Raw genomic sequence first — 22,396 nt, 5'->3', positions numbered from 1 at the left:
AGATAAGTGATACCATAAGACAAAACAACATTAGAATAATTGGGATCCCAGAAGCAGAAGAAAGAGAGAGAGAGGCAGAAGGTATATTGGAGCAAATTATAGCAGAGAACTTCCCTAATTTGGGAAAGGAACCAGGCATCAAAATCCAGGAGGCACAGAGAACCCCCTTCAAAATCAATAAAAATAGGTCAACACCCTGTCATTTAATAGTAAAATTTATGTCTCAGAGATAAACAGAAAATCCTGAAAGCAGCTCGGGGGACAAGAGGTCTGTAACCTACAACAACAGAAATATTAGATTAGCAACAGACCTATCACAGAGACCTGGCAGGCCAGAAAGGACTGGGATATGTTCAGAGCACTAAATGAGAAAAATATGCAGCCAAGAATACTATATCCAGCAAGGCTGTTCAAAACCTTTGAGATACAGCAAAGGTGGTCTGAAGAGGAAAGTATATAGCAATACAAGCCTTTCTCAAGAAACAAGAAAAGTCCCAAATACACAACCTAATCCTATAACCAAAGGAGTTGGAGAAAGAACAGCAAAGAAAGTCTAAACCCAACATAAAAGAAATAATAAAGATCAGAGCTGAAATGAATGAAACAGAAACCAAAAGAACAGTTGAACAGATCAACCAAAGCAGGAGGTAGTTCCTTGAAAGAATGAGTAAGATTGATAAACCCTTGGCCAGACTTATCAAAAAGAAAAGAGAAAGGACCCAAATTAATAAAATCATGAACGAGGAGAGATCACAACCAATACCAAAGAAATACAAACAATTATAAGAACATATTATGAGCAACTATATGCCAGCAAATATGACAACCTGGAAGAAATGGATGAATTCCTAGAGACGCATAAACTACCAAAACTGAACCAGGAAGAAACAGAAAACCTGAGCAGACCCATAACCAGTAAGGAAATTGAAGCAGTAATCAAAAATCTCCCAACAAACAAAAACCCAGGGCCAGATGGCTTCCCAGGAGAATTCTACCAAACATTTAAGGAAGAATTAATACCCATTTTCCTGAAACTCTTCCAAAAAATAGAAATGGAAGGAAAACTTTCCAAACTCATTTTATGAGGCCAGCATTACCTTGATCCCAAAACCACACAAAGACCCCATCAAACAGGAGAATTATAGACCACTATCCCTGATGAACATGGATGCAAAAATTCTCACCAGAAAACTAGCCAACAGGATCCAACAGTACATTAAAAGGATTATTCACCATGAGCAAGTGGGATTTATTCCTGGGCTGCAAGGTTGGTTCAATCTCTGCAAATTAATCAATGTGACACAATACATTAATAAAAGAAATAACAAGAACCATATGATACTCTCAATACATGCAGAAAAAGCATTTGACAAAGTACAGCATCCTTTCTTGATCAAAACTCTTCACAGTGTAGGCAGAAAGGGTACATACTTCAGTATCATAAAAGTCATCTATGAAAAATCTACAAATATCATTCTCAATGGGGAAAAACTGAGAGCTTTTCAACCCTAAGATCAGGAACTCGGCAGGGATGTCCACTATCACCACTGCTATTCAACATAGTACTAAAAGTCCTAACTTCAGCAATCAGACAACAACAAGAACAACAACAACAAAATAAAAAGCATCCGAATTGGCAAAGAAAAAAATCAAACTCTCTGTAGATAATATGATACTTTATGCGGAAAACCCAAAGACTTCACCCCAAAATTGCTAGAACTCATTCAGGAATTTAGTAAAGTGTCATGATATAAAATCAAAGCACAGAAATCAGTTGCATTTCTATACACCAAAAACAAGATGGAAGAAAGAGAAATTAAGGATTTGATCCTATTTACAACTGCTCCCCAAACCATAAGATACCTAGGAATAATCTAACCAAAGAGGCAAAGAATCTGTACTCAGCCAACTACAGAATATTCAAAAGAAATTGAGAAAGACACAAAGAAATGGAAAAACGTTCCATGCTGATGGACTGGAAGCATAAATATTGTGAAAAGGTCTATACCTAGAGCAATCTATACATTTAATGCAATCTCTATCAAAATATCATCAACTTTTTTCCAAAAAATGGAACAAATAATCTTAAAATTTGTATGGAACCAGAAAAGACCCTGAATAGCCAGAGGAATGTTGAAAAAGAAAACCAAATCTGGTAGCATCACAATTCTGGACTTAAAGCTCTATTACAAAGCTATAATCATTAAAACAGTATGGTACTGGCACAAAAACAGAAACAGATCAATGGAACAGAATAGAGAACCCAGAAATAGACCCTCAACTATATGGTCAACTAATCTTCAACAAAGCAGGAAAGAATGTCCAATGGAAAAAAGTCTCTTCAGCAAATGGTTTTGGGAAAATTGGACGGCCACATGCTGATGAATGAAACTGGACCATTTCCTTACATCATACACAAAAATAACACAAGACGGATGAAAGACCTCAATGTGAGACAGGAATCCATCAAAATCCCTGGGAAGAACACAGGCAGCAACCTCTTCAACCTTAGCTATAGCAACTTCTTCCTAGAAACATCACCAAAGGCAAGGGAAGCAAGGGCAAAAATGAACTATTGGGACTTCGTCAAGATCAAAAGCTTTTGCACAGCAAAGGAAACAGTCAACAAAACCAAAAGACAACTGACAGAATGGGAGAAGATATTCACAAATGACATTATCAGATAAAGGCCTAGTAACCAAAATCTATAAAGAACTTCCCAAACTCAACACCCAAAGAACAAATAATCCAATCAAGAAATGGGCAGAGGACATGAACAGACATTTCTGCAAAGAAGACATCCAGATGGCCAAAAGACACATGAAAAGTGCTCCACATCACTCGGCATCAGGGAAATACAAATCAAAACCACAATGAGATAGGACCTCACACCAGTCAGAATGGCTAAAATTAACAAGTCAGGAAATGACAGATGTTGGCAAGGATGCAGAGAAAGGGAAACCCTCCTACACTGTTGGTGGGAATGCAAGCTGGTGCAGCCACTCTGGTAAACAGTATAGAGGTTCCTTAGAAAGTTGAAAATAGAGCTACCCTATGACCCAGAATCGCACCACTGGGTATTTACCCCAAAGATACAAATGTAGTTATCCGAAGGGGCACATGCACCCAAATGTTTAGAGCAGCAATGTCCACAATAGCCAAATTATGGAAAGGCCTAAATGTCTATCAAGAGATGAATGAATAAAGAAGATGTGGGTATATAACAATGGAATATTATGCAGCCATCAAAAATGAAATCTTGCAATTTCCAACGATGTGGATGGAACTAAAGGGTATTAAACTAAGTGAAGTAGGTCAATCAGAGAGAGACAATTATTATATGATCTCACTGATATGAGGCATCTGAGAAACAAGAAAGAGGATCATAGGGGAAGGGAAGGGAAAATAAAACAAGATAAAACCAGAGAGGGAGAGAAACCGTAAGAGACTATTAATCTCAGGAAACAAACTAAGGGTTGCTAGAGTGGAGGGGGGGGGAGGGATGGAGTGGCTGGGTCATGGACACTGGGGAGGGTATGTGCTATGGTGAGTGCTATGAATTGTGTAAGACTGATGAATCACAGACCTGTACCCCTGAAACAAATAATACATTATATGTTAATAAAATAATTAATATAAATAAATAAAGTTTTAATATGTTTTGGCATGATCACTTTCTTTAATTTTTCTCCCATAGCATTTTCTTGGTTATTTCCTGTCTTTAATCTTTGATATCAACATTGGAATAATTCTGTTCAATTCCTGTCTAAAACACCCTTGGTGTTTTTGAGATTTTATTTATTTATTTGAGAGAGAGCAAGCGAGGGCACACAAGTGGGATGGAGGGACAGAGGGATACGGAGAAGCAGACTCCTCGCTGAGCAGGGAGCCTGACTCAGGGCTCAATCCCAGAACCCTGGGATCATGACATGAGCCAAAGGAAGACACTTAACCAACTGAGCCACTCAGGTGCCCCAAACCCTTGGTGTTTCAATTAAGATTGCCTTAAGTTCACTAGCTGAGAAAAACTGATAATACTGACCTGTTCCATCTACAGTATTTATTCAAGTCTTTTGTCTCTGAAGTTTTATGGTAGACTTCAAATACACTCTTGTACATTTCTTTCTAGATTAGCAAGTATATTCCATAGCACTGCACTATTTAACATTCCCATCAAAATGCATGAGGGTTTCAATTTCCCCACATGCCCACCAGCACTTCATTTTCTTTCTCTTTCTAAATTATACCATCTTCCTAACAGGTGTAAAGTAGTTATCTTGTGTTTTTTATTTGTATCCTCCTAATCTATCTTTTCACATGCTAATTGGCCAGTTGTGTATCTTCTTTGGGGAAATATCAATTTACATCCTTTGCTCATTTCTTTTCATTTTATCTATTTGTATTTTATTTTTTAAGTTTTTATTTAAATTCGTTAGTAATGTCATATCACTTTCAGTTGTACAATATAGTGATGCAACACTTCTATACATCACCCACTGCTCATCACAAGAAATGCATTCCTTGATCCCCATCACCCATTTAGCCCATCTCCCATCCACCTCTCCTCAGATAACCATCTGTTTGTTCTGTATAGTTAAGAGTTTGTTTCTTAGTTTGCCTCTTTTTCCCCTTTGCTTCTTTAGATTCCACATTTAAGTGGAATTATATGGCATTTATCTTTCCTTACTTGTTTCATTTAGCATTATACTCTCTAGCTCCCCGTTATTGAAAATGGCGAGATTTCATTATTTTTTATGACTGAGTAATATTCCATGGTATATACATACCACATCTTCTTTAACAATTCATCAATCGATGGATACTTGGGCTGCTTCCATAATTTGAATATTGTAGATAATGCTGCTATAAACATCAGGGTGCATATATGCCTCTGGATTTGTATTTCTGTTTTCTTTCGGTAAATATCTAGTAGTGCAACTGCTGGATCACAGGGTAATTCTATTTTTAACTTTCTGAGGAACCTCCATACTGTTTTCCAGATGTAAACTGCATCTGTTTACATTCCCACCAACCCTGCAAGAGGGTTCCTTTATCTCTGCAACTTTGCCAACACCCGTCATTTTTTGTGTTGTTGATTCTAGCCGTTCTGACAGGTGTGAGGTAACACTGTAGTTTGGATTTGATTTGCATATCCCTGATAATAAGTAATGCTAGTCACCTTTTCACGTGTCTGTTAGCCATCTGTATGTCTTCTTTGGAAAAATGTCCACTCATGTCTACTGCCCATTTTTTAATTAATTTGTTTCTTGAGTTTTGAATTTCTTAAGTTTTTTTTTTTTTTAAAGATTTTATTTATTTGGCAGAGAGAGAAGGATCACAAATAGGCAGAGAGCAAGAGGGGAAGCAGGCTCTCTGCTAAGCAGAGAGCCTGATGTGGGGCTTGATCCCAGGACCTTGAGATCATGACCCAAGCCCAAGGCAGAGGTTTCCAGGCGCCCCTTTAAGTTCTTTTTAGATTTTGAATACTAACCCTTTGTCAGATATGTCTTTTGCAAATATCTTCTCCCATTCCATAGGTTGCCTTTTAGTTTTGTTGACTGTTTCCTTTGTTGTGCAAAAGGTTTTTATTTTGATGTAGTCCAATTGTTCATTTTGGTTTTGTTTCCTTTGCCTCAGGAGACCTACCTAGAAAGAATTTGCTATGACCAATTTCAAAGAAGTTACCACCTGTGTTCTCTTCTGGAGTTTTACGGTTTCAGGTCTCACATTTAGGTCTTTAATGCATTTTGAATTTATTTTTGTATATGGTATAAGAAAGTGGTCTAGTTTCATTCTTTTGCATGTTGCTGTCCAGTTTACTCAACACCATTTGTTGAAGAGACTGGCTTTTCCCCATTGGATAGTCTTTCCTGCTTTGTTGAAGATTGACTATGTAGCTATTGACTATATAGCTATAAAGCTAATTGACTATATAGCTATGGGTTCGTTTCTGGGTTTTCTATTCTGTTCCATTGATCTATGATCTATTTTTATGCCAGCATCATACTGTTTTGATTACTGCAGCTTTGTAATATAACTTGAAGTCTGGAATTGTGAGGCCTCCAACTTTGTTTTTCTTTTTTAATATTACCTTGGGTATTTGGGGTCTACTGTGGTTTCATATAAATTTCAGGACTGTTCGTTCTAGCTCTGTGAAAAATGCTGTTGGTATTTTGATAGAGACTGCATTAAATGTATACAATGGTTGGGTACTACAGACATTTTAACAATATTTGTTCTTCCAGCCCATAAGCATGAAATGTCTTTCCATTTCCTTGTATTGTCTTCAATTTCTTTCATCAGTGTTTTATAGTTTTCAGAGTACTGGTCTTTCATCTCTCTGGTTAGGTTTATTCCTAGGTATTGATTTAAATGAAATCCTCTTCCTCTCTCCTCCTGGAGCTCTCATTAGGCCTGTTAGAACTATGGGCCTTTTTAATTTGTTCAAAGTCTTCCTCATCTCTTTTTCGGATCTTCTCTTTCTTACCTTGCGCTGTACTCTTGGTAACTTCATCAAATCTATCTCCAGTTTACCAACTCTCTTTTCAACAAGTCTAATCTACTACTGAATCTACCCACTAAATTCAATCATAGTAACAGTATTTTTCATTTTCAGAAGCTTAGATTTGATTCTTTGTCAGATCTATCTATTCCTTCTTTTCCACTGTCTTATTTTTGCCTTATGGTTTGAATTAGTTAATGATTTTATATATACATATTTTATAGTGTCCTCTATAGTCTATTAATTCAAGTTCTTACAGTGCTAATCTTCTTGTCCTTTATTGTATAATCCTTATTATAACTGCTGATCACTTCCACATATGATTTATAACTTTCTTTTTTAAATTGTAAATTCATCTTTACTGAAGCTCAACTTTTCTGGAAAAAAATCATGCCTTCTGGATTATACAGTGGTTTTACATTTGCTTCTAAAAGGTACCACAGATATATTTGTAGCCTAAGACCTACTGTATATTAATATGAGGATTCTTACACCATGCAGGTTATAGCATATAAAGTCCAGATCAACGGTTTCAATTTTTGGTGGGAGACGCCTCTTTTTCACCCAGGGTGTGAGCAGAGGCAACCTTCTATTTTTCTTTTTTTTTTAATTTTTGTTTTTGGTTTTATGTTTTGTTTTGTTTTTTGCTTTTTCTTCTAGTTCTCTATTTCACTGATTATAAATCCCACTGAAGGTTCTGGTTCTTCAATGGGTTCTCACAGTTCTAATGCTCTGCTTTTTATGAATCCAGACCTTCAGAATGAATGTTAAAACATCAGGCTCCAAGCTCTGGGTGGAGTCTGCTTGACATTCTCTCTCCTTCTCCTTCTGCCCCTCATGCTTGTGCTGTCTCTCTCAAATAAATAAATAAATAAATAATAAAATAAGAAAGTAGGGTTTTAGGGTCTCAGAGTTACCTTTAGTTGCTGAGATATGAATATAGGTTTCAAAGTGTTTACAAGGGATTTTATTCCATCATTTTGATCAATTCAACTGGTCACTTAGGGGTATTTATGCCAACAAAAAAAAAGGTGGGGGAGAGTTAATGGAAAAGACAGAACAAAAATATCTCCTATATAGACTGCATAATTTATTTTGGGAATGTGGAGATGGAAATCAGTGCTGTGCCTTCCTAGATGATGAGAAAAACATGCCCACTCAAATAAACATTATTATTTTTTCTTAAAAGATTTTATTTATTTATTTGACAGAAAGAGATCACAAGTAGGCAGAGAGGCAGGCAGAGAGAGAGGAGGAAGCAGGCTCTCTGCTGAGCAAAGAGCCCGATGCGGGGCTCGATCAGAGGACCCTGGGATCATGACCTGAGCCTAAGGCAGAGGCTTCTCTGCCACTGAGCCACCCAGGCGCCCCTCAAATAAACATTATTAAAGAGGTCTCTTTTCTCCTCTGAGACATTATCTCACTGAAGAACTGCAGCTGATTTATGCTTTAATGGCTCAAATATTTGACACCAAGACTTCTTTTGTCTGTATGTCTTTTCCAAACTCCCTCTGAGTAAGGGACTTTCATTCACAAAAATGCACTTTAGAAAAATTAGTGTGTGGAATTTCATTCTTGGATGAATTAAGTCATTTTTCCTTTTCTTGAAAAAATTATTTAAAAAGTAGACTTCCCCCCTTGTTTTGGTAATACAGGCCATGAGAAGGAATGCACAGCTCTGATGTGAGAGAACATACAGTCAACAGTTCCCAACATGGGCAAAAAAATGACATCATAATCAATTTATAAGGTGTAAGGCATATTATCAGATATACATAACCTGTATTATATTGCACATACAGGATGCAGATGTGTAGAACATGATATCAAAATTTGTTTGGCTTCTTTAATTAAAGAGGAGTAGTTAAGTCAAATTATAACAGATTACTTTTATGTATAAATTTCGAGTACGATTACATTGAACAAGTCATCTGACCTAAGTATATGTATTAAATCTAATCACAGGAGTTTAAAGTTAGAAATGAACTTAAGGAGACTCAAAACCTTCACCTTTCAAATATGGCACTGGTGTCAAAAAAGTTAAGTGATTTGCACAAGGTCATGTAACCAGTAAATTAACAGAGCCAGGAATAGACCTTTCATCTTTTCACTCCTAGATCTTTCTTCTTCCAACTATCTATCTTCTTTTTACTATCTCACATTACTTCTGCAACTCTCCTATTTAAGTAATGGTTTATAGTTTACTGGTCTTACATACATTAACAATGTTATTCTTAAAAAAAAAAAAAAGTTGATCAAATGAACAGTCAACCATTTTGGTAACGTTGCTTATGGCTCAATATTTCCTTCATAAATGAAATTACCCTAACTTTCTAGTTAAACTGTACCACTGCCAACCAAGCAGTAGATATGGGGATTTTGCAAATAGAAATATTACAGCTGATAAGTGAAGAAAGGATGACAGAATTAAAGTATCACCATTCTGCAAAGCTTAATAAATTAAATCTGATCAGGTGTGTAAACCTGGCGATTCACAGACCTGTACCCCTGGGGATAAAAATATCTGTTTATAAAAAATTAAAAATTAAAAAAAAATTAAATCTGATCAGGTGTCTAAAAACCAACTCACAAGAATTATAGGAAACAGATAAACATGTTAAAAAGAATGAATTTTTGGCATTTTCAATTTGCTGAAGAGTGAAGAATCTATTCCTCCAACCGGAATAGATACAATAAAGGGTATCTCAGCTTAAACACACGAAAAGAAAGTCCCCATACCAGAAGTAAACCAGAAGTAGACAGAGTCTTGCTAAAACTGTAATCCAGCCCCAGTTCTATTAACACAAAATCTAACAAAGACAAAATGAGAAAGCAAAATTACAGTCCATTCTGACTCAAAAGCATAGATGTGAAATTTCTGAACAAAATATTACCAAAGAGAACCTAGAAATATACTAAATAAACTCAACTTGATCAGTATCTGTCTATAATGAGTTGAATTTATTCTAGGAATGTAAGGTTAGCGGACTATTAAAAAAATCACAAGTATAATTTACCAACTAACAGAATTAAAGATAAAATTTATGCAATCATCTCAAAATTTAGTTTCCATTCATAATTTTAATAATTTTAAAAACAAGAACAGAAGGGAACTTGTTTAATCTGATAAACTGTGGTAAGACTGAGGATAAGGCAAGAATTGTTTTTATCACCAATTCTACCCAAAGTTATAAACATCAGTCTCTGACCAATGCAATGAAGGGACATACATACATATATACATGAAAGTATAAAGTGCAAATCACTGAACTTTTTCTTACATTAGAATGTAAGAAATATAACAATAACTATTCATAGATTATATAACTGTATTAGTAGAAAACCCAAAAGAATATACAAATAAATTACTAGTATAAGTGAGTTTAGCAAGGAAACTAGATACAATTTTAACATACAAAAGTCAACTGTAAAATATTAAAAATAAAAAAAGTCGATTGTATCATTTTTTAATATATACAAATACCAAATCATTATGTTGTACACTTGAAACTAATATAATGTCATATGTGAATCAGCAATAAGCAGAAAATGAAATTTTAAAAAAGTTACCGTTTATAATAGAATCAAAATTAAATGCTCGGTATTATCCTTCATTCATGAATCTACTCTACTACCAACAGTCTTCCCCAAAATATCATATGGCAAGTCTACCCTGCCAACCACTCAGATCAAAAATCTTTGCACTATGCTTGACTTCTCTCTTGACTGACATTCACAATTTAATCCATCAATAAATACTATCAGCTCTATCTACAAAATACATCCAGAATCGGACCCGTTCTTACCACTTCTACTACCATCACCCTGAGGGAAATCATCACATCTTCCATGTCTAGATTTTCACAACAGCTACTTAACTGATCTCTCTTCTTCCACCCTTGCTCTTCTCTACAGCTGATTCTCAGCACAAGAATCAGAGTAATCATTTAAAAATATAATTTATAGGGGCGCCTGGGTGGCTCAGTGAGTTAAAGCTTCTGCCTTCGGCTTGTGTCATTGATCTGAGGGTCCTGGGATCAAGCCCCACATCAGGCTCTCTGCTCAGCGGGGAGCATGCTTCCTCCCCCCCGCCCCTGCCTGCTTCTCTGCCTACTTCTGATCTCTGTCTGTCAAGTGAATAAATAGAGTCTTTAAAAAAAATTTTTTTTAATTTACATAAAGTCATTCCCCTGCTCAAAATTCTCCAATGGTTTCCCATTTCACTCTAAATAAAAGCCAAAGTCCTTAAAATAATCTGTAAGGCCCTATATCAGTGGTTTCTCAAAGGGGAGTGTTTAAGAAATATGGAGGCATTTCTGGTAACAATAACTTGGAAAATTACTCATAGGTAGTATGCATAGAGGATATTCTGCTTCTTGTATGACATCTGAATGTGCTACTAGACACTTAGAATGGACTAAAAACTTGTCATTATTTAGATTTAACTCTAACTCCATTTTACATATATACACACACAATTAGGATTAGGGTTAAATTAATAGTTCCCTTCGTATGTTAGGGGTGGGAGGTGGAAAAAAGGAGGCAGATAATTCTTTTACATATTACAGTATTTCTACTACACGAATTAGTCTTCTTTATATTTTTAGTTTTGGGGGGGGGAGGTGGTTTTGGTCATTTACATAACCCAAGGGTATTACCAATTTTATCCGTATTTTCAAGTTTATTCGCATAGAATCTTAATTTTAAAAATTCCATTTGTATCTGTATTTTCCCATTTTACTTTTTATTCTGTGTACTTGTGTTTTCTTGATAAAGTACAGTTAGCAACTTTTCATTTGGGATTAACACTGTGCACCCAAAACTTCTGAAATTACAAATGATACTTGTTATATGGTAGGTAAGCCAGCGGATTAGGACCTATGCTATTAGAAAAACTGAAATAGCAAGAGCTCTACTTTCTGTACCATGGCTATTTGGTTACATGCAAAATAAGAAAAGCCTGTGTGATACTGTGATCTGCAAGAAATACAGATTTGGTCATTCAGAGGACCACAATATATTTCCCATATATATTTGCTCTTTGTCCAGTTTCTGACTGGCAGTTCCCCCAATCCTTGGAATTTCCTGAATATTAGAAGTGATAAGTGTCTTTTGTTATGTAAAGGGACAACTTTGGGAAAGCATTTAAGGGAGGCAGATGGTTGCCTAGACGACCAAGCAGTTATTAAAGGGGTGGGCTCCTGTGTGGCTCAGTGGCTTTAACCAAAGCCTCTGCCTTCAGTTTGGGTCCTGATCCCAGAGTCCTGGGATTGCCTTGCATTGGGCTCTCTGCTCTGTGAGGAGCCTGCTTCTCCCTCTCTCTCTGCTGCCTGCCTCTCTGCCTACTTGTGATCTTTGTCTGTCAAATACATAAAATCTAAAAAAAAAAGGGGGGGGGGCTTGGATCTGCCAGTCCCATCTCCCAACCTCTGGAGAGAGAAGAGGGACTGAAGATTCAGTCAATGATTTAGTCAATTATGACTTTGTAAAGATGCCTCCAAAAGACAGTTTGGGGCCTTTCTTTTTGAAGAGCTTACCTTCTTGGGGAATCAGAACACTTCCACGTGCCACCAAGCCAGGCCCCAAGCTCCATGAGGGCAGAAGCAACTTTGTTCAGGACATCATCCTATGTATTTTTCTCTCTTTTTAAAAAAGGGTTTATTTACTTATTTGTTACAGAGAGAGAACACAAGCAGGGGGAGCACCAGGCAGGAGAAGCAGGAAGAGGGAGAAGCAGGCAGCCCAAGGCAGGACTCAATCCCAGGACGCTGGGTTCATGACCTGAGCAGAAGGCAGATGCTTAACTGACTGAGCCACCCAGGGGTCCCCTGTGTATCTCTTTATCTCACCATTGATTCATACACTTTATCATGTCCTTTCATAAATTGTTAAATATTAAGTGTTCCCCCTGAGTTCTGTGAGCTGGCTCTAGCAAATGAATTAAACCTAAGGAGATCAGTGGATCTCTAATCTGTCACCATTATTCAGAAACAAACAATCTGGGCCTTGTGACTAGTATCTGAAGTATGGGGTGGGGGGCAAGGGGAAAGTGTTATAGGCCTGAACCATAAAACTGAGGAATCTGATGCTATCTGCAGGTAAGACAGTGTCACAATTAGGTTGAATTCTCAAACACTCTGCTGATGTCCAAGAATTGCTTGGTGTTATTGTTCTAATGGTCAACCCCCGCAAAATCCGTTATTAAAATACTATCTCTTATAACTTCTAGCACAATGGCAATCCTTATCTTTTAAAAAACATTGGGCCCCAGAAGAACTTGGCAGAACATTTAATCAGCAGTGTTAGTCCAGGAGGTAAACACATGCAATTCTAGCATTCATGTGCTCACTTCTCCATTTGGTCTACCCTATTTGTACCTACCAGCACACTTCCATGTGTTTAGTCAGAGCCACCCAGGGCCCCCACCAAAAGTTTTCTTGTGAGCTTTGTAATACTTCCCTTCCACTCCTTCCCACACTCATACAACCTTGTCAGACAAACTTCTTGAATTTGTAATCTCTAGATTTGTCATCTTCCTCTTTATTTTGCACCTATTCTCTCCTCAATCTAGATTCCATCCTCATGACTCCCCGTAAGTGCTATCATCAAAGTCACCAAGACTTTCAGATTTTTAATCTAATGAAGTTTCATTTTTTCCTTGATCTCTTCATAGCATTTAACCACTTTTCCTTTCCTTGAAACCTTGCCTTCTGAGACCTCTCATTCTTATTCTCCTTTGAAGATACACATCTCACTGCCTCTCCCTTCTACGTTTGTCCTAGGCCCTCCCCTCCTCTTACTTCCTCTAGGCAATATCACTGAAGTCCTGAGTAAGTGAGAAGTTATACATAGTCAACCCTCATTATTTAAGGATCCATATTTGCAAACGTACCTACTTACTAGAATTTATCTGTAATCTCAAAATCAAAACTCATGGTGCTCGTGGTGAGTGGGGATCTGCATGCACACATCTCACTGGCACTTCAAAAGGAATTCATCTTCTCTACTCTCAAACATGTTCTTCCTCAGTGAGCATGCCCACCGCCACCCTCCTAGTTGTCTACTGGGATAACTTTTTATGCCAACTCATTAGGTTCAGAATTCAGTGGTCCCTAAGGCAAGAACAGATAAGACATTATTTGCCCAGCTATATTTGAGTGAGGAAATTTATCTGTTTTTAGGCTACCAAAAATAATTTCAGGTTCTGTGCTCGCTTCGGCAGCACATATAATAATTTCAGGTTCTGATTCTCCTATCCAACCATGCGTCACTTGCATATGCATGTGGGGTGGGAAGGAAGGGCAGATAAAGGATGGGGAGCCACAACATAGCAGAGAGGATGAATGTCTTGTAGAAAGGCTTTCAAGAGGGCATTTAGAGAAGACTATACAAAAAACACCCTAAATAAGCTCCCCTGCCTACATAACATACAAATCTTACATCTTATATTTTTATCTCTAAAGTACGTCCCATCAACTGTTTATTATGATAAATGACTGCAGCACTGAATGATACTGAATCTTACTTGTCTCACACAAAATACTTAAAAGCTGGGGTGCCTGGGTGGCTCAGTCAGTTAAAATATCTGCCTTCAGCTCAGCTCATGATCCCAGGATCCTAGAATCGAGTTCTACAGGGAGCCTGCTTCTCCCCACCTCTACTTGTGCTCTCTTCATGTCAAAATAAAATCTTTAAAAACAAAATACTTAAAAGCTGTATATTTCACAGGCAATTGAAAGTGCTTCAATTAACTTTACTTCAATTATTTCAATACTATAATACCAGCCTTTCAGAATCCTGTGAATGAGGTTTTAAAAACATACATATATGCTTATTTATTACAAATATGATATGTGGTCATGAGAAACATCACTAGTTCCAAAAGATATACATTGAAAAATAAAAAGATCCCCAATCCTTCATTCCCATTCTATAATTCAGATTTACTTGTGTCTTCTTACAGATATTTCTTACATATATAAGCAGATATCTATATATCTGCTTTTCCTTGCTTTTCTTTTTAACTATAAACAGAATCATATTATATACATTGCCCTATGCCTTACCTTTATGACCTAATAATGCATTAAAGTTATCTTTCTATGTGAGCACATCACAGAATATTTTTTCAATGTGTCCTATGTCAATGATCATCACCTCTATCAGTCTGGGACAAGAAACTAGGTGTCATCCTTAACACCATTCCGTCCATTTCCAATTCTTGTTGGCTTTATCTCTTAATTATCTCTCAATTTACTTAATTTCTTTTCTTCTCCACAGTTATCACCCTAGTTCAGAGTAAACATTATCTCTCCTTTGGATCCCTGTAATAATCTCTCACCAAACTCTTCACATCCACCATCGACTACCTCCAAATGACACCACACCCAGAGTCCCAGTTTGGGAAGATGGAAAGTTCTGGAGATGAATGGTGTTGATGACTGCACAACGATATGAAGTCATTAATATTACTGTACTGTACACACAGAAATGGTTAAAATGGTAAATTTTATGTTGTGTATTTTACCACAATAAAATAAATAATTAAAAAAAAACACACACCACGTAGTAGCTTCCTAGTAAAGTTCCAAATCCTTAACATGGCCTATTAGGCCACACCCTACTTCTTTCCAGGTTCATCTCTTAAACTTCTTAAACTACAGCCTTGCCTTTTTAGAAAGCATTTATCTCAGTCTAAAATCATATATTATTTTTTAAAAAATATTTTTTAATTTATTTGACAGATAGAGAGAGATCACAAGTAGGCAGAGCAGCAGGCAGAGAGAGAGGAGGAAGCAGGCTCCCTGATGAGCAGAGAGCCCGATTCGGGGCTCGATCCCAGGACCCTGAGACCATGACTCGAGCCAAAGGCAGAGGCTTAACCCACTGAGCCACTCAGGTGCCCCTAAAACCATGTATTATTAAAGCAAACATCTAATTTAAGTCTGTACTCCCATGGGGAGACTATAAACTCTACAAGAGCAAGAACTGTCATTTTGTTTACCACTTAGCATATGCCCAGCACATAGCAGGTATTCAAAAAATTTTACCAAATGTATGAATATAGGTATACCTTGTTCCTTTTTTAAGAGTAGCAAAGAATTCCACTTAATGGATGTCATAATTTCTTTCTTTTTTTTCCCTGAGCAATAGTACAAAGTTTATGGAGTGATACAGTATAAAGCTCCCAACGAGGGAAGGGACCTGAGAGGGCTGCCCTGGATGTCCTAATTTCTTAAGCGAATCCCAGAATGATGGGCATTTAACTTGTTTCCAGATTTTTGCTATCGTATTTTTTAAAGACTTTATTTATTTGACACAGAGAGAGAGACAGTGAGAGAGGGGGAATGGGAGAAGAAGAAGCAGGCCTCCCCCTGAGCAGAGAGCCCGGATGAGGGGCTCAATCCCAGGACCCCAGGACCATGACCTGAGCCAAAGGCAGATGCTTAATGACAGAGCCACTCAGGCGCCCCAGAATTTTGCTATCAAACAATGCTAATAACCACTTGTGCCAGTATATCTATGAATGTACTTAAATGTAATTCTTTTTTGTTTGTCTCAAGTTTTTATTTAAATTCCAGTTAGTTAACATATAGTGTAATACTGGTTTCAGGAACAGAATTAGTGATTCATCACTGATATATAATACCCAGAGCTCATTACAAGTGCCCTCCTTAATCCCCATCACCCATTTAGCCCACCTCCCCAGGCACAACTCCCCTCCATCAACCCTCAGTTTGTTCTCTATAATTAAGAATCTCTTATGGTTTGCCTCCTACTATTTTTCAAAGTTTATTATTATTATTTTTTTTAATTAATCTCCATACCCAATGTAGGGCTTGAACTCACAACCCGCAAGAGTCACACGCTCTTCTGACTGAACCCGCCAGGGCCCCTTAAATATAAGTCCCTTTTCCTTCCTTCCTTCCTTCCTTCTTTCCTTTTCTTTTCTTTTTTTTTTAAGTAAGCTCCATGCCTAGCATGGAGCCCAGCGCAGGACTTGAAGTCATGACCCTAAAGTTAAGACCTGAGCTGAGATCAGCAGTTCAGATTAGGAGATCAGATCTGAGATCAGCAGATCAGATGCTTAACTGACTGAGCCACCCAAGTCCCCCTAAACGTAGTTCTTAAATGTAAAATTTCTGATCAAATGAAAATGCATTTAGAATTTTAACTGAGGGGCGCCTGGGTGGCTCAGCGGGTTAAAGCCTCTGCCTTCGGCCCAGGTCATGATCCCAGGACCCTGGGATCGAGCCCCGCATCGGGCTCTCTGCTCAGTGCAGAGCCTGCTTCTCTCTCTCTCTCTCTGCCTGCCTCTCTGCCTACTTGTGTTCTCTGTCAAATAAATAAATAAAATCTTTTAAAAAATAAAATAAAATAAAATAAAATTTTAACTGAGAGACACCTGGGTGCTTCAGTGGGTTAAGCATCTGCCTTCAGCTCACGTCATGATCCAGGACCCTGGATGGAGTCTCACATCAGGCTCCTTGCTCTCTGGGGAGCCTGCTTCTCCCTCTGCCTGGCGCCCCCCTCCATCCCCCAACCCCCCACTCATGCTCACTCTTTCTCTCTCTCCAACAAATAAATAAATAAATCTTTAAAACAAAATGTAAACCCCAAGTTTTAAAAATTAAATAAAATTTTAATTGATATTTTCATACTGCCCTAAGAGGTTGTAACTTAAACTCTTAAGTAATCAACAATGTGTAAGAGTACACCCATTTCTACAATACTCAACTTGTACAATCAAAATGAGCCTACTCTTTGGGATGGGGTTGGGGAGATAGTAGAGAACATGCTAGTATTTATGTATGAGGGGTTTTAAAATATTTTAATATCATAACCAAAATTTTAAATTAAAATATTTAAGTTTATTATTCCTATAATAGAAGAACAGCAAATGAGTTAAGTAGACAAAGCTCAGTGATTAGGAAAATGCTTAGTTATTGACAGACTATAGGAAAATTTGTGTATTTTATTTTATTTATTTTTAAAGTTTTGTTTTGTTTTGTTTTGTTTTTTGGACAGATGGAGATCACAAGTAGGCAGAGAAGCAGGCAGAGAGAGAGGAGGAAGCAGGCTCCCCACTGAGCAGAGAGCCCGATGCGGGGCTTGATCCCAGGACCCTGGGATCATGACCTGAGCCGAAGGCAGAGGCTTTAACCCACTGAGCCACCCAGGCGCCCCGAAATGTGTGTATTTTAAAAACCATGTATTCACGTGGCACTGGGTGGTGCAGCTGGATGGGCATCTGAATCTTGGTTTTGGCTCAGGCCATGATCCCATGGTTGTGGGATTGAACCCCTGTGTTGGGCTCCTTGATCAGCAGGGAATGTGCTTGAAATTCTGTCTCTCCCTCTGCACTTCCACATGCACATGCACTCGTGTTCTCTCATAAATAAATAAATCTTAAAAAAAAAAAACCAACATGTATTTATTTAACCTGTGGATTCTACAAATCACTATTCCTGTCATACAACATTTTTCCCTTTCTGAGGCAGTACCAGGAGAAAAATCACAGTAAGAATACTCATATATAAGAATATGTAGAAAGTAGGGAAAAATGTTAACATTTTATATTAGAGTATATTTCTTCTTACATTAACATTTTGGTCTAGTACCTTGTATGTTTTTGTGCCCATACTTAACACATCTCATAGAATGCTTATATATTTATAAATTGCTTCTTCTCACTGAACAGTGTAGCATGTACATTTCTTTTGTGACTTTAAATGTTACCCCTTTTCTCCAGAGTGTCAAGCAGTAGCAAGAAAAAACACCGACACGGCACCCCCTTCTTTACATCCTCACTACGGTTCTTAACTTCTTTGAGCTTCCATTTTCTGATCTGACAAACGAAGGCATTAGTTTAAATGCCCTCTGTACAGCAAACAGTTAAAAGATTAGAGAGAAAATCCTTTAACTCTATTAAGATTTTCTAAAACATACCAGGCCTGTATTTAAGAAAACAGATTCCTGTTCCCTCTGCCCTACCACTTAGTAAGCCTATTACTCAAAATAATTTGATTCTTGATAATTTGGGATTTTTAGATATTTCAGGATCAGTTTCTCCTCAGAAGTGATCTTATTTGTAGTGATTCCAGATTATATATCAGAAATTCTTATTTAAAAGATAAAGAGAAAAAAAAACACTAATTATATTTTTCTTATTAATTCTACTTTGAAGCAGGAAATGGATTAGTTTTTATAGGGTTTTCTTTTAATGGTCCTAATCAATGGGATTTCACATATAATAGGCTGTCAATTCTTTTCCATGTCTAGAATTACAGAAACACAAGCTCTTACCTTAACTGGGAAGCTACATTTTCCAGTACGAACCCCTTCTTCATCTGTCTGCCACTGATGTGGACGACTGGCCTCTGGAACATAAACATCTTTCTTTCTCCTAAAACTTTGCCGTAGTTTGTTCATTTTAACTTTTACAACCTGTAGACAGAGTTAAAGAAATATGAAAAAGAGGTTATTACCTCTCATTCATTTCAACTTTGGATTGGCATGCTGATATAAAACTAATGTCCCAAATGAAACATTTTGGTTTAACAGAAAATGAACAACTAGTATCCCTCCTATTAGATTAACTCTAAACTCAAATAAATCATTTCATTTTTCAAAAACCCCCACAAAACTATAATAGTTCTTATAAAACTACAATAACCTTTAAGTTTTGGAAAAGATTTTGTTCAAAGAACTTTCAAGCATTTTAATTGTAATAATTCAATGAGTGTTCCTACTGACCTACCCCTCAAATCCATTCTATTTCTGAATAAGGAAATCTGTACATGTAGGCCAAATTACAGACTGCTGACAATGTCTGAAAACATTCATACTTTAGGAAAAAAAAATTCCTAAACACTAAAATTTAGGGACCTTTTGGCTTAGTATTAGAAAACATTAAACAAACCAGGGACTATAGCCTGAATATAAAACATCTTTATAAAAAGGAAGCAAATAAAGTTTCTTTTAAACATAAAGAAGAGGGGCGCCTGGATGGCTCAGTCAGTTAAGTGTCTGCCTTTGGCCCAGGGTCCTGTGATCCAGCCCCATGTCAGGTTCCCTGCTCAGTAGGGTGTCTGCTTCTCCCTCTGCCTCTCCCCTGGCTTGTGCTCACTTGCTCTCTCAAATAAGTAAGTAAATAAACAAATCTTTAAAAAAATAAACACAAACATAAACATAAAGAAGAAAAAGTTCTACTAGGATTAATTTATTCTAAGGAAATAATTCCTTGCAAGTAATATAACATCAGAATATACTTTCATATCTATAATCATTACAGAATGAAAGTGAACTAACAGCTTTCATTTATAAAGGTACAAGTCTTACCATTAACACTGTAAATTAAAAGGTACTGAACTATCGTCTATTTTTGTTTTTTGTTACTGGAAGAGGTAACTCTCTAATGCTTTCAAAGGTACAGAAGAAATCACAAATCTACAGGGAAGGAAGACCTAACTGGTAAGAAACAACAGAACATTCAAGAACCAATGAATAAACATAATGAATGCGTCCCTTTGCTGAGTAGATCTCAAAATCTGAAACCAATACCTCTAGTTTTCTGTTAAGGAGCACAGCATTGTTCATTCCTTCCTTGAGGGGATTTAACCACTTCAACAAGCCTAAGACTTAACTTTTAAAAATGATGTGACAAAGATATATACAGGAAACATCTTCTCTATTAGGAATGTTAAAGAGCAAGGGATTAAACATTAATTCCCACAGGACACCAATCAAAGACTTAAAAATCAAAGTTTGCATTCTGATGAAAATCATTTTGTATCTTAAAATGCATACTGTCACACAAGAAGTATTACTAAATTAGCTAGTTTATACAGACAACCCAATCCTACCACACATCGTCTTAAAAGGTAAAAATTCTAACAAACAAATGGAAAGGAAAAAACCCTGGATTTTCTAAAAATGAATTTATTCTCAAATCGAAATTGATTTATAAAGTATATGAAATAGATAAATAATCAAATGACTGGACAAAAGGTAGTCCATTCCATTCCCTTTAAGTAGATCACTCATTCCTAAACTATCTTAAGAGTCTATCTTAATCTAATAGATTTGAAAAAAAAATTCCATAACCTTCCCTGATAATACATCCTGTTATTACTTCTTCATATACATTTGAAAAACATATGCAAATACAAATATAAAGAAATAAAAAAGCATCTATATCCTTGCTCAAGTTGGCACTCTAAGAATCTTGGGGCAAAAAGCCAATGAGATTCCTTTCTTCTTAACTTCTTTCTCTTTGTAGGGGCCTACAAGCCCTACTAAGAGTGATCCCTGAATTCACTCTTTCTCTGACTAATAATTCTACTGCTCTTGCCTCCTTAGTATATCTTGAATTCATTCCCCCACCCACATCAGTTCTACTATCCTCAGACATTTTTGTGTAAATTACTGCAAAAGTCAATTACTTAATGGTTGCTTTGCTTCTAAGAAAGGTTCATTCTAATCTGTTCTCTTGACTACTGCCAAAATGCTTTCTAAAACACAAATCTGACCATGGAATTGTTTAGCTTAAAATCCTTCACTCGCTTCACAACACTTTCAAGGTCAAGTCCAGATTTCTAAGCTTGGCAAAACACAGTCCCTTTTCATCTGGTTTCATTCACCAATCCCCAATCACATGCTAAGTTCCAGCCATACTAAACTACTTAGAGGTCTCCAAACAAGGCATGCCCTCTTCAGAACCTAGTTATATGTTTCTCTCTCGCTAGAAAGACCTTTCCCTATTTGCCTCTTGTTAAAGTCTACTCATCTTTCAAGTAAACTTGGAGTCTTCAGGGAAACTAGCATTTTTTCTAACAAGTTCCTAGCTGGTCTGGGTTAGATCCTTTCATTTCATAGGACTTCCATTAATATCTTCTGCTTTTATTGTACTCATCAAACCTTACAGCAATTTTCTATTTCCTTAATAGTAAACTGTATCTCATTTAAATACTAGCCCGCATTTTAACACAGGACCTCTCATATTTATGGCACACTATGAATTTGAAGAAATAAAAGACAACATAGATCCCCATCATATTTAGATAGTATTTACTAGGTAGGATAAATGTAGACATACAAGACCAAAGAGAATCACTGGTGTTGGAAGGAGACTACAGATGTACTGGAAGTCCAGCATCACATTGACAAAGGAACAACCTGGACAACTTCCCTTAAAGGAAGCCATACAACCTCTGTCTAAATAATTTTAGTACATTTACTTCTTTGGGCAGCTATTTATTGTTGTACATTCTACTGACCAATAAGACAACAGAGTAGAAGTGCCAAAAGACTCGACATCTAAGTATCTTGTGACTTTCAGTACCAATATGGTTATCAGCATTTCCACAAAGAGTATTACGTATCCGTGATTTTCAAACTATGCTTTAAGTAGCCCTAGGATTTCCACAGAGGAGGACCACTGGCTGGAGAAAAAGAGAAGGAAGTTAGAAGGTTAGACACCCATACAAGGGACTTCAGGTCCCTGTCACAGCTTCATACAAACTCCATTTTATCTGATTCATATATTGGGATTCCATATTTTTTTTAAAGATTTTATTTATTTAACACAGAGAGAGAAATCACAAGTAGGCGGAGAGGCAGGCAGAGAGAGAGGGGTAAGCAGGCTCCCCACCGAGCAGAGAGCCTGATGTGGGGCTCCATGCCAGGACCCTGAGATCATGACCTGAGCCGAAGGCAGAGGCTTAACCCACTGAGCCACCCAGGCGCCCCAGGATTCCATATATGTTTAAGGGTTTGGTGGCCAAAAATTTTTTGAAAATGAGTGATATAATCACAATAATTCTAAAATGAACTTGATAAAATGAAAATACTAATGATAATATCTTGCTTGCTACTTCTTAATGGGTAATTACC

At 37.0% G+C, this 22,396-nt stretch overlaps 1 protein-coding gene and 1 long non-coding RNA gene across 7 annotated transcripts in view; one reads left to right on the top strand and one right to left on the bottom strand.

The window, feature by feature from the left end:
* The window catches only part of NUMB (NUMB endocytic adaptor protein), a 68,951-nt gene extending 49,965 nt beyond the window's left edge, over positions 1-18,986 (bottom strand). For 4 of the 6 annotated variants that reach the window (XM_032345020.1, XM_032345023.1, XM_032345022.1 and 1 more), the window contains exon 1: positions 18,809-18,986. In XM_032345020.1, coding sequence (XP_032200911.1) covers positions 18,809-18,934 — 126 coding nt within the window. In that variant the 5' untranslated portion in view covers positions 18,935-18,986. The remainder of the gene's footprint in view (positions 1-18,808) is intronic. The other 2 variants (XM_032345025.1, XM_032345026.1) reach the window with 1 other exon arrangement.
* LOC116591789 lies at positions 6,865-21,745 on the top strand. Its single transcript, XR_004286163.1, has 3 exons — positions 6,865-6,936; positions 17,400-17,406; positions 21,733-21,745. It is a non-coding gene; the product is annotated as an uncharacterized LOC116591789 (long non-coding RNA).
* The last annotated feature ends 651 nt before the right edge of the window (positions 21,746-22,396 follow it).

The sequence above is a fragment of the Mustela erminea genome, chromosome 5 (genome assembly GCF_009829155.1).
Source record: "Mustela erminea isolate mMusErm1 chromosome 5, mMusErm1.Pri, whole genome shotgun sequence".
NCBI lineage: Eukaryota > Metazoa > Chordata > Mammalia > Carnivora > Mustelidae > Mustela > Mustela erminea.
This window is presented reverse-complemented; position numbering and strand designations above follow the sequence as displayed.